Here is a 13,006-nt window from a genome sequence, read left to right as displayed (position 1 = left end):
ATTCACCCTCAAATTAGGCGAGTCACTCTGAATCAAACGTTCGAGAAACTTGTTTATTACCCATAGTGATTTGTAAATATACAAGAAGTGTTTATAATGATTCACGTGTAAACCCTTACCTTACCATATTAATATGAATGTACTAAGCCCGCTTCAGATAATGTTTCAAAATCCATCCTGTTTTCCGTTGTCCACTTTTTAAACTGGCATCCTGATTTATATGACATATTCATTGAAAAAAAACTGATCAGGCTGCAGTATCTGCTGCTCTAGTATCACCGATGCTTGTGTGACGAGGGTCGAGAGTTCCAATACCGACCCTTGCATTCAGATCACAGGTGCTTCGCTGGGCCCTTGTGATGCAATACCGCACCTCTGTCAACAGACGGCGGTAATTGCTCCAATTAAAGACTGTTCTGAATGTATAACAGTGCTGTAGATATCCACTGAAAGGCATGCGTTTCAAATGCCCCACCCTGCACATAATAATTATATGCTGGGACTACAGATTTCCATATTATAATTTTTGGTATGCAATCCTTAATAACTGTACTATTGATGACAGGAATATTAGAAATAAAATCAATTGTGCTATACTTCTGCAGCAAGAGTTTACTTGTGTCTTATCTTCATACCAAAAAGAACTATCCCAATTTGGCCAGTTATTTTAAAAGAGTTGATCAAACAAGATTTCGAAATGGCGTAACACAGACTTTCTTTTTAAAGACATTTTTGTATTTTTTGACAAAATTATTAAATTTCAATATTTTACATACTGTGATACATAATATACAGTGAATACTATTATGTACATTGAAGTCAATGGCAAATAGCTCGAAAATGTAGTTTTAAAAGTAATGTTTGGTTTAATTTTGAATTTCACTATCTGTCTCATAATTCACAATGAATGGCCCTGCTGTCTGTCTCACAGAGACTGACTTAATTTGATCTTAGAGCTTTTTAATATTAGTTATGTATTATCACAGTACAACACTATAAGAGTTTCACAAAATTACTGACTGAAGATCACATACAATTTCTTGCAGCAATACCAACTTCCCCACCAAAATGTTTGGCACGCCAAGTTCACAGAACTCATTTAGCCTTTTTACCTTTTAAAAAAAAGAAGTTTAAAACAGTGAGACATAAGTCGTGCATTTGCATCACAAGACGACCACCAGTTAGAGGTGATACCACATTGGAATTATCAGCCAATTCTGTCCGTAGCTCAGGTACACAAATTACTGAATAATTAACACTCCAGTTCTGAAAATGGTTTAATAATGCTTAACAGTACATAGTTGGTGTAACATTTAAAATCCACAATATTCTGCGATCTCTTTGTACATATAATCTCAAAAAATCAACAAAATTCATTTTTTACAAACATTTGTCAGTTTCTGTTTAAAAAAAAATCGCTCTCTGCATGAAATGAAACAAATACTATAACACATTTGACGTACTCGAACCCACCAGAATTAAAATTTATCAATAACTGTTAACTGTTAGAAAAAAACTTTCCCAATTCAAACAATGAATACGCGCCATCATGCTCGAGGAACAGTGATCGTGGTAATGAAAGTAACCCCCCTATGCCAATTGATCCACCTAAGTTTTCAGTCGAAGCGAACGCTGGTCGGAGCTCCCGTCTGGCGAGGTCTCCCCCCCCTCCCCCTCCGTGCCGGCCGGTCGCGCGTGGAAGGTGCTCCCGCGGCTCCGCGGGTCATCACGCCTTCTGGAGTCGCTTCCTCAGCTTCATGGCGATGGCAGCGACGAGCCCCGCCCCCTTGCCGCTGCCGTCCTCCGCCAGCATCAGCTGGAACTGAGAGGACACGGCGTCCGCTAGTCCGACACCTTTGCTACGTCTACAACAGTTACTACTTGTGGGTTCACGTGTCTACACGTGGGCCCGCCCTCTTTGTGTAGCGTGTCCGTTCTCCGACTTCATTTCCATTTTTACGAAATCACTCCGATGTTTACAAATGAAAAAAACAAGCGAAGACAGAGTAAGACAATTATGGCTAATTAGCTACTTACTGGGCTTCCACATCACAGCCCTGCGTGCCTCACGCACAGAAGCGGCAGGAATTGCATTTCCAAGAAGTGTATATTTAAAACTGGTTTGCACACGTGTTACTTACATACAAACTTCACTTGTGGTTAGTGCATTTAATAACATTAGTGTGTGCGCATTGCGACTTTTTAAAGCAACCGTTAAATAATGGGCTCAAGAACAAAATAATAAAAACAATCAAATAAAAGTCAAAATATTAAATGTTAAAAGTCTCTTCAATAAAATCATTACTTAAATTTATACTTGTAAAGGTTAGAGTTTCAAAAAGTTTCTTTTAAAATTAAAACTATAGAGAAAACTTGTATGTAAAAAATGATACAATGGTTGAACTGAACCCCTCCTTCACAAAATCCTGGCTACTCCTTGCTTGAACACGATATGTGATGCCTAATCTTGGTAGGGGCAAGATTACATGGATAATTGCGATAAAACTGAAACACAGAAAAGCACGTCATAAACCGCATTACACCGAAATGCAAGTTAATAAACCATATAGTATCGGAATGCAAGTTATATAGTGGAATCGAGCGTCATTTAACCAAAACTTAATTCAAATCATAAAAAAAGTAACATTTAAACCATAGAAATTCAAGGAATGTCATTATTTCCGGACAAAAGATTGTACCAACCTGCGTGGATTAGAAAAAAATTAATTTAATTTATTGTTTTGTTTGTAGCTGTTTTAGACCAATTTATTACAAATTATTTTATCGTAAATAATGCAACATATAAATATTACCACTATTTTGTGGAGTGAGTGTGTGTTACAAAACAAGAATTTATAAAATGAAAAAAAAAAAAAAAAAACACTGAAATCTTCAGTTTCAAGAATATAATTTGGAGTAAAAACAAAACCAAAGGATCCTGGCTGGGGCCTGCGAGGTGATACGCACCTTCTTGCCGGGGGCCAGCAGCTTGATGAACTTGCTGATGAGCGTCTCGAGACGCGGGTGGAACTTGAACAGCGAGCCGTCCACCGCGATGGTGACGTCCGGCCTGTTCAGCCTGTTCAGCAGCACCGCGAGACCTGCAACCCACGTCTCCGTGCCAGCGACAGTCGCGACCGGAGGGAGGGCGTCGGCACGCATTACCGTGCCTTTCCATTTCAACATGCTTCATTAGCTTGGTATCTTTCTTTTTTTTAATTTTTTTTTTTTTTGCAAATACTGCCAAGATTCAAAAATATATTTTTTCGGACAGGAAAAGGTAACAAAATCATAAATGAAATTTTTTTTAATGGCCAACTTTTTTCAAATTTTTCTAAAATAATGAAGGATTAACACATATGTTATTCTAATCGTCAATAATAAAAAAAACTTAAATTAAAAGAAGAATTTATACTGCATTTACGTTAGAACATAATGTGTATATTTATTTTGCTGTTTTAATTTTTCCCAGCTCACCGAAATGGGTTTTCAGTTAGCATGGAGCTATTAAACTTGGTATTATTTTTCAATTAACTCGTCAATTTTTCAATACAATGCAACTGAGACTTTCCATGATAAAAGAGAAAATATTCCTGTCTCTTGTAAGAATATGTTCAGAAGACATGTCTCTAACATAATTATTTTATGAGACTGTTACTTTTCCAACAAGGAACTACTGACAATGGACTTAGCGCTGGCTGCTTGCTAGGAGATATGCCAGATTTCATGTTCAGGCTTTATCTTTTAGTCGCAATTAAAGAATGTATTTGCCCTTGTATGGTATTGTTTTATTCAGGATGCATCTAATTACTTACATAAATTTACACTTAATTAATTTGATTAAAGTTTCCATTTGAAACTTCTGAAAGTGGAATTAGCAAACACATTTTGCTGGAACTTAAATTACTAAAAACTATATAATTGTGTTCAGAATCAGTTTTTCGCGACAACAATAAGTTTAATATGCCCTTCTGTGGTACCCCTTTTTTGGGAAGACATGTGGCCAGTAAAATTAATTATAAGCTTGTGGAGGGAATACGCGTGTATGCCTTCAAATAGATTTGTGCAGAAATTCTTCCTACTTGTGTTTTGAAGGAAATGGCCACACTTGGGGTGCCCAATTTATTATGTAAGGGAACTTTAACTTAGGCTCCACTTGGGTCGCCAATTGAATATGTGCGGCTGCTTCTCACGCACACACTTAAAAAGTTGGTGTATGTATAGGCCAATTAGATATGTGGAGATAATAAATAGGCTCCACTTCTATGGAGATAAACATACATGTAACACGTTGGGCTGTGTTAAACTGTGTAGAAAAAATTGATATTACTTGTGTGGCTCTCCGCTGGTAAGTGCTGATATCAAGTCGGCCACTGTTAGGTGTTAATTAAATAGGTACAAACATGCATAGATATACACTTGGGTAAATGAAACTATAAATAACATAACACAACACTTTCAGATAAAATATATAATTATTTATTGCAAATGAAAAATGGATTCAAAGTTTACCCTTAGTAATTATATTTATTTCATTACTAATTATATTCAAAAAAACCTAACTAGTACTTGACATCATATATCACAAATGAATTTCAATTACCAGGAGTTATGGTGCGCACATTTAAGTTTTAACAAAAGTCTTTATTCGGGTTCGTAGAAACTACACAGTTTTAATATATGTTTTTAGGGATCTTATTTAAATTTACCTCGGCTAGTAAGGTTCGAAATGTCGTCGGTAGAGCTCAGAGTCTCTCAATCTGTAGGACCTCTGAGTCGATGTAATAGTGTGTAAAATCGTTAAATTTGTATAAAAATATTATTTAAATCGTAGATAATGTCAATTTACTTCAATATATCAATGTTTATATTGGTTTCTGACGGCGATGTGACGTAAAAACTGGAGTTACGTGGCGATGTGCATCAATGGAGGAAACAGATTTTTGGCACTTTTATTTACTCACGTTTTACACTCCTAAGTTATTTATCTTTTTAGATAAATCCTATTTTTGTATCTGGACTCCCTAATGATACATAATTATCATCCTCTATCCGGGATGCCTACTGCTAAATAGCTAATTCGTAGGATTTATTATCGCCGACGTCACGAAGTTACAGCTCTCTTAACTGGCCATTGTAGAACTCTCTTTCCTACTAGCTTCTTAAATTAAGCCAGTAAAACTTAACTTTCAAATGGCGGCCTGTGATTGGCCGAAAACCAAAATCAGTTACATAATTTCCTTAATAAAACGTGAAATCTGCACGCAACAATAGCGCGGATTACAAAATTTCACGTACAATTTAAATAAAAAAATATTAAAATAATAATTTACATTATAAAATAACGGCGTAAACTTTACCGTTTATCGTCTTAAAATTCATTTAGTTCTTAGAGGGGTATCAACAATACCTATTTTCAAATAGTCCGGAAAAAACCATAGATTCACTTTCTCATAGATACACATAAAAATAAATTACCATTTCTGAAAATAAATAACATTAGACATAGAGCAAACAAAATAAATAAATCGTAAAATAATAATAATTAAACTCAAAAAAAATAACATGTTGCAGTACAAGCTACACAATAAAATCACCTATTTTCTGGCAACAGGACTTTGGATGTTTTGCTCCCCAAGTGTTTGGGATGAATCTGTATTTATGCTTTCTTTGGCAGGGACATATATGCCTTTTTTAAGTATTTATTTACTTGGAAGAAGAACTGCATTTTCAATAAATAAATGTTTCACTAACGTACCAAAGAAATCATTAAATGATTATAGTCATTACTTAAACATTGTGAGATTTAATGCATTACTAGGCCTATATATAACACATGCACATTAATTTTGCAGATTTATTTTTAATTATTACAGTTTGAGAACACAGTTTTACGACCTACACATAAGTAATGTGCATATGTAGAAATTTTAGTTAATTCCAAGCATGAAATATTTATATAACATGTACATTTTTTTTGTATTTACATTTTTTTGCTAGTGAATTTTTCTAAGTAATTGCATTAATTTATTATTACGTCAGGAATTACCTACTTGAGCATTGTAATAAATATGACTGATGCCAAAATGGCACCCAACTCTACTTTCATTGGCTGTTGCGCTATGCGTTCGTAACGGAAATAAAAGAACATTCATTTCCCTACCGTGCGCGTGACCTCTCTCCCCAAGTACTTGACCGTCCCAGCGTCGTGGGCCAGTAGGTTCGAGAACACGGCGGTCAAATCCTGTGCTCACGACTTACTGTTACTGATGCTTTTTTTTATATTTTTTTTAATGTGGATCCAGCCTAAACGGTAGCCTACAACTCCCTACCACGTTCGTGCAACTTCGGATTTCTCTCAAAAATTGAAATAAAAAAAAAATCGAAGGGTTAGGTCAGGTCAGGTCAGTCACAACATGCTTGTTTTCATTGGAAACTTCTGATTTAGCGGCTGAAGTGGCGTTAATACCAAAACGAAAAACTTCGGAAATCTTCGGAAATTCTTGCAGGGAACCGAAACTACGTGAGTTGTAGGCTTCCCCCAGCCTGAACCCGACGTCAACGCGCGGCGCGGGGACTCACAGACTGCGACCAGCATGGCTGCACGGCTGGACACGGCATCGCACACGTGCTTCACCACCGCCACGTCGCTGGCGCTGAAGGTCACGCCCAGCTTGGCCAGCACCTGGGCCGTGTTCTCGCTGCCGCCGTCCACCGTGTCCCTGCAACACGCACGGCACGGCACGTCCCAGAGTCTGCACCAGCGGCGGCCGGCTTCAACCCCGCCGGCCGAAGTTAGTACCCTTTTACTTATTATCGAAACAAACAAAAATTGAAGTAAAATGCCAGCTTCAACCCTGCTGGCCGAAGTTAGTACCCATTTACTTATTATTGAAACAAACAAAATTTGAAGTAAAATACTACCAACCTAATAATTTTTACCAATTAAATTTTTAAAAATCTTGAAAAACCTAAAAATTTAGGTGCGTTTCTATTCACCCTTACAAATTTGCATAGAGATAAAAAGACACCAGTAAACAAACCAAGAAAAAAGTTTGAAACAAAATTACAACTACCTAATAACTAATATTTACAGAAGTAGTAGATATAATTCTTTTACATTTAGTTCGCTTCGAGGCATGCAGTACCGTGATCTCTACCCCTTTGGATCATGAGCCAGACAGCTACGTGTGAATTTATTTTAATATGTCAAAAAAAAATAAACCCTCGACCGTTTTTGTTCTCGTGCACAAACTTAAAAAAATTCCATTGGCCTACCTACCAAAATTTCATGCAAATCCAATCAACGGTTCCGGAGGTATCGTCGGAGGAAGTCACACACGTACAAACGTTGTCTGTCGATGAGGACGGGACGTCTCGCCGGGAGACGGGGGAGGGACGGGAGGAACGGGGGGGATGGGGAGGTACTCACTGCTCGATGGCGGACACGTAGCTGGTGGTGAAGGCGTGCTTGGTGAGCAGCGTCTCGCCGGCGTCGCCGTCAAACAGCAGCCCCTCCTTGGCCAGTCGCGCCAGGATCACGCGCACGATCTCGCCCATGTACTTGCCGCCGATGTACTTCTCGAACCTGTGGGCCGGGGCAACCCTCCCCTGCTCACTCCGCCCCCGACAGCTCCGTGTCTCTCCAACAGTGCCTTCAAGAGGAAACTGACTGGGGGCAAATAACTTTGCTGGGCCGCGTCCCCTATTATTAAATATAAAACCTTTCTATAAAAATCTCGAAACTGTAAATGTTAACCATGGCCATAACTGTAAAATGTTTTCTGCAAATTATTATAATTTTCGTTTTATCAGAGTAAATCAAAGCATTAAAAAAAAAAAAAAAATCACAAAACTTTTTTGAGGCCCTTCCTTCTATGGAACCTGAGCACCGGGGGGCATGTTAATTTTTTTTGTTTTTTTAGTTATTTTTTTAAGGGCTTGTTACTTTTGTTGTTCTGACAAAAAATATTCTATTAGTGGAATAACACTGGTGAAAGAAGGCATGCAAGTGATGATAATTGCAAAGACGTGCGCACTGTTTCACACCCATGATATTGCACAGTGAATGTCTGTTTAACATCTGCGTCAGAACAAAAAAATGTAAGGCCAGTATCATATTTAAAATTTAGAAATATCCCTTACATAAAAGCAATTATGCTAAAAAAAAAAATCAACATGTGTATGAGGCAGAGCCTTTATGCTTTTTATATAAGCCCACTGAAGTGGACAACTTATATCTCAGAGATACATGGTTTATTAAACCTTAATGTGTGAATTTAGTGTACTACCTACATTCTAGTGGATATCATACTTTATGGCTATGATATAAACATGATATAATTTTATTTGTATTAATTATTATAAAATAAAAACAAAATTTATATTATAATTATAGCATAAGATTACAAAAAGAATCCACAAAAGTGTTTAGGTAAAATGAAAAAAATTAAACTTAAGTATATCTTAGGAATTGACAAAGTGTGACATAGGGTTAAAGCCATGTCAAAACTGAAGTGTGAATCCGCAACTACTATTTGATTAACGTTAAAAAGCAATAACCACTGCCAATAAGGTAGCAAACTTTTAACCTTTTTATGCAAGGTTCTTTGTGTAGCTAACAACTATTTTCCTCGCAATCGCACAATATCAAATTCACATTCGAGCAAATATTTCCACTCACAGAAACGGTCAGAAAATCAATGCTTGGTTTTCATTATTTATATTAATATATGCATGAACTTTGAAGGAAAAAAAAGTGTGAGAAATCGAGAAATACTTACACCAGGGTGGCAAATACACAAAAACTTTGGTAATTATTTATCTAGTATGACAATCTAGATAAGTTTTCTTGATTATTTCTGAAGTGGATTTGAAGAAAAAAAAAGAATAAAAACATCTGGGTTTTTATTTTATGTTGATTGTACTAAAGCATTTTTATAAAGTCTGTGGGTATTATTCTGATTCTGACCATTTATTAATCTGGAGCAACTCATTGTTGAGGTAGCATACACTGGACAGCGTGCTGATCAGAACTAGCACTCATTCTCAACTAACAGAATTTCTCTCTCTTGTATTAATAAAGTACCAACTGCATGATTAACAACTTCAGCACAGCTTACGTAAAGGAGTTTACAATTAATGAGTTGTCATCCACAGCGCGGTCGAAATCCGTTTTGATGAAATCCAGCACGCCATTGTCGCCAAAGGCTCCCCATTCTATGTCGATCACCACCTGCTCCAAACAAACGAAAGCAGTTTCAAGTTACCTAAACTGTCATTTCTATCATACGCAAAGTTGTTAACGAAATAAATTTCTTTAGCTGGAGCAATTTTTAAGCTCGGAAATTCCCAAACAGAATAGCTTATGACCTTAAGAGCTAGCGGGAGTTCACAAATATCCTTTCCAGAGGCCTCTAGAATTGTTTGCAACTAAAACTAAGTCTATTTAGACATCCTGATACTTTTTTTGCAAGAAGAAGGCCACAGAATTTATCCATTATTGGTATTTTATATACTAACATTCAAACTATTTTCAAGAACATATGAAATAATTTCCAAGATTAATGTAAAGGGAAATTTTTTTTTTGTTTGTGGTAGCCATGCGTTCTAGAAGTGAAACTTAATTCACTTTAACAACAAAACTAAACACTACAGTATACAATCAAATCGTAAGTGTGTTCGTCGCTGTTTCCAGCGGGCCGTGTCAGCAAGAAGAGTGTCAGAGGAGTTTTACAAACTTATTTTATTGTAGGTTTGGTATGTGATGATGAAAGTTTCTCAGCAGTGAACTATCACTTAAACTTGTGTGCACCTTAATTTGGTGAAGCAACACTCTTAATTAAAAAAACTAAAATTATAAAAAAAACACTAATACTGCTGGAAATTCAATTTTTTAATACAAAAATCTTTTGTGGTTTGCAGCATGCCGATAAATGCAGCACTATAGCGTCTTTTCACTGACGCTCGCACAAAAGCAAAGAGGAAGGCACTCAACTGACCCCTTCCCCTCCCCCCAGCGAGGGCTCCGCTCTTGACCGCCACTCTCTGATGAGTCATCGCTCAGACTTACCCGACCGGCTGTGAAGATTTACTTCAAAAAGCAAGCACTACCTGTGAAATCTGAAACGACATAACACTCCTTTGTTATGTTGCAATGAAACCTTGCGCTTAAAGATCATTAGGGGTAGTTAAGGGACCCACCCAGTCCAAGATGTACTTATGTTAGAGAGGCAAGATGATAAGTGTGACGCTCGCAGTCTTCTATTCGTGCATGGGTCAACTATGTGATCTGAGCGGTAACCACAACATTATGTGGCTGAGAAACGAAGATGAAGGTGTAATGCAAGTCACTTGAGTACTTTCGAAAATCTTTACTAGGTGTTTCATGGTTAAAAATTATTCTGAAAACACAGATTTTAGCTCTTTACGGAAACAAATTTATTAATCCGCCTTCGGCGTATTCTTAAATAGTTTTCGTAAATAGACCCTAGTCGGTTATCTTGAGCAGTTTTCAGATCATGTTTTTTTTTCTGAAGCCCTGCACACTGTATGTGTCACTGGGTAGGCGGGCCCCTTAAAGCTCATGGTTACAGCTGTAGATACACGCTCGGCGAGAGCACACAGGCGTCGTGCGCGGCTACGACCGAGCGCGCGAGAGTGCCGCGCAGTTGTTGGACCTGACCTCCTTCTCGTCGTGCCGCTGCGTCTCCCAGTGCTGCACCCTCTCCGCCTGCTCCATGTAGCAGGCGTTGCTGCCCGTGCCCAGGATCAGGCCGATGGCCGTGCGCGGGTCCAGCACGGCCCCTTGCACCAGAGTCCCTGCCGGAGACAACCCCCGTCACGCCCCGCACACGCCCCGTCCAGAGACCCCGAGGACGGTATCCCAACACACAAAAAAAAGGGTTTAGGTGCTGAACATGCTACACCCGTACCCTAACCATATTCATAGTCCACCATAGGTAGGGTCCCGGAAATTTCGCGGATTCCTCTGGCCTCAGGATAGAATTCAAAGTTATAGGTGTGCTCGACCCATGTTTACTTTCCCATTGGTGGATTTCTTAGCGAGAACATTTTCATCCTTGTTATTTGGCACTACCTGATTCGCTTACTTCTCTCCTAGCTGGGCATCATTAGCTCACGGACTTAGAGGAGCGTGTCCGAATAACTGCGTGCCAATCATGAACACAGTGCGAGAGGGTGAAGGTTTGCATTCTAGCTTGCGACTAAATGAATCCGCAAAATTTCCGTTGCTCTAACGATAGGACACGGCCGGTCCCTTATTTTTAGGACATTGATTTGGGTGTCCTATTGCGACCTATCTGTTGCCCAAACTTCCGAGCATGCACAGAGCTCATTTTTTTTGTTGATTTCATAAAGATGGCAGACCCGCGTCTGGCGCCATCAACTCGTATATAGTCATTATCATGAGCATCGGGGGACGTACCAAGCGTGTTGGTGCGCCAAATGAAACTTTATGGTAGCAAAACTATTCTGGAATACATTTTGTAAACTTTAATGGCGATAAAAGAAATAATCACATCTTAGAAAAGTACTTGAAAAAATTAGAAAGGCTGTTTTTTTTTTTTCGTGCAATCGTGCTGCAATCTGTAGTAATTTTTCCGTAATATTTGTATCGGTGGACACGAAACGTCCGCTAGGAATGCGTTGAAACCAGTTTCAAGCCTTGCACCGGTTACCGTTTATTTAAACGGTTGCTCTTTGGTTCCTTCTGGGATTCGGTTTGGACACGTTCTGGAATACGGCCCGCGAGTTAGGTTATGGTTATATACTAACAAGGCAGTGCTTATTCGCTACCTTAACGGAATGTCTTGGAATACCGCCCTGAGACTCCTCCATCAAAACACTTGTTAAGGTGTTTTTTTTTTAATATTGTGATGACAAGATCAGCCGACAGTATCAACATCCTTAGCCCTGCTCAATTTATTAGTATTATAATTGTATACACTTTGTGTTATAAAACATGTATAATATTTTTCAAACTTGTATCATGAAGTTATTTTAAAAAGCTGTACACACTAAATATAAAAATTGCTTAATGTATTGACGTCGTCCGGGCCTGCGGCCCCTTTGAGCCCGATACGACACCGCCCAACCACCATCTATATTCAAACCTCCCGCTCGTGCGTGCGTGTGTGCGTGTGTGTCTAGCCCGGCAAGAGGGCGCTTAGCTGCAGTGCGCCGCACCCCTAATTTGCTACGTTTTAATATTATTTGTAAACCCTTTTTGTTTTCATCCATCTTCGCCCCAGTGCTGTGTAGTTTACTTGTGTTTCTTTAATTTAAATAGGTTACCTTAAATAACTATAGACGTTGCCCGGGCGGACCCGAACAGGCACGGACTTGGACGAGGATAGGAATGCTTTTATATGAATTATCATTAAATAAGTAAATAGTAACAAACTTTCCATTGTCAGTAATTTTTATATATTTTTAATGTTTATCTGTAATTTACTCAACTTTCGCCGGGGCACGGAGTCGTAGAATACAGTAACGGTAATTGTGTTGGCGCGAAGGGCGCCATGTTGCCACCTGCGAGCGATGAGCTCACCCCAGTCGATCTTCATCACTGACCGAGAGCAGACGCGCCAGCACCCCGGGGACTTCAACCTTTGTTCTGCACTGACCAAGTAATTCTGTCTCGTTAAGTATTTCTGAATCTCTTTCGCTCGTCATCCTCGGGGCAGCTCTCGGCCAGCGGGCTGTTTAATTAATTAATTGTCTCAGTCGAGTTTTTTCATCACCGTGTAATAAGTATACTTTGCAGCATGGCCACGTGTGTGGACCATGCCTTCACCTAAACCGATTCGTGCCTCAGGCTTTTTAACCGTGTAATGTGTAACGTGTAACGGGCGTGTAGAGAGACGTGTTAGTGAAATTAAATCTGGAGAATTAAATATAAAGTGAGTACTTATTTAATCACGTGGTGAGTGAGTCTAGGAGTGTGGCGTGCCCGACGCCTAGAGCGGGCCAGGTCTGGGTAGCT

The 13,006-nt window shown here is 38.8% G+C and overlaps 1 protein-coding gene across 3 annotated transcripts in view; it reads right to left on the bottom strand.

Annotated features, from left to right (window-relative positions):
- Positions 1 to 1,264: 1,264 nt before the first annotated feature.
- Positions 1,265 to 13,006, bottom strand: part of LOC134539237 (hexokinase-1-like) — a 49,340-nt gene continuing 37,598 nt past the window's right edge. For all 3 annotated transcript variants that reach the window (XM_063381044.1, XM_063381043.1, XM_063381045.1), the window contains exons 6-11: positions 10,685 to 10,821; positions 9,123 to 9,235; positions 7,433 to 7,588; positions 6,583 to 6,722; positions 2,968 to 3,101; positions 1,265 to 1,822 (exon numbers count right to left, since the gene is read on the bottom strand). In XM_063381044.1, coding sequence (XP_063237114.1) covers positions 1,727 to 1,822; positions 2,968 to 3,101; positions 6,583 to 6,722; positions 7,433 to 7,588; positions 9,123 to 9,235; positions 10,685 to 10,821 — 776 coding nt within the window. In that variant the 3' untranslated portion in view covers positions 1,265 to 1,726. The remainder of the gene's footprint in view (positions 1,823 to 2,967; positions 3,102 to 6,582; positions 6,723 to 7,432; positions 7,589 to 9,122; positions 9,236 to 10,684; positions 10,822 to 13,006) is intronic.

Source organism: Bacillus rossius, chromosome 15 (genome assembly GCF_032445375.1).
Source record: "Bacillus rossius redtenbacheri isolate Brsri chromosome 15, Brsri_v3, whole genome shotgun sequence".
In the NCBI taxonomy this organism is placed as follows: Eukaryota; Metazoa; Arthropoda; class Insecta; order Phasmatodea; family Bacillidae; genus Bacillus; species Bacillus rossius.
The sequence above is the reverse complement of the archived record's forward strand: the minus strand, read 5'-3'. Positions and strand labels throughout refer to the sequence as shown.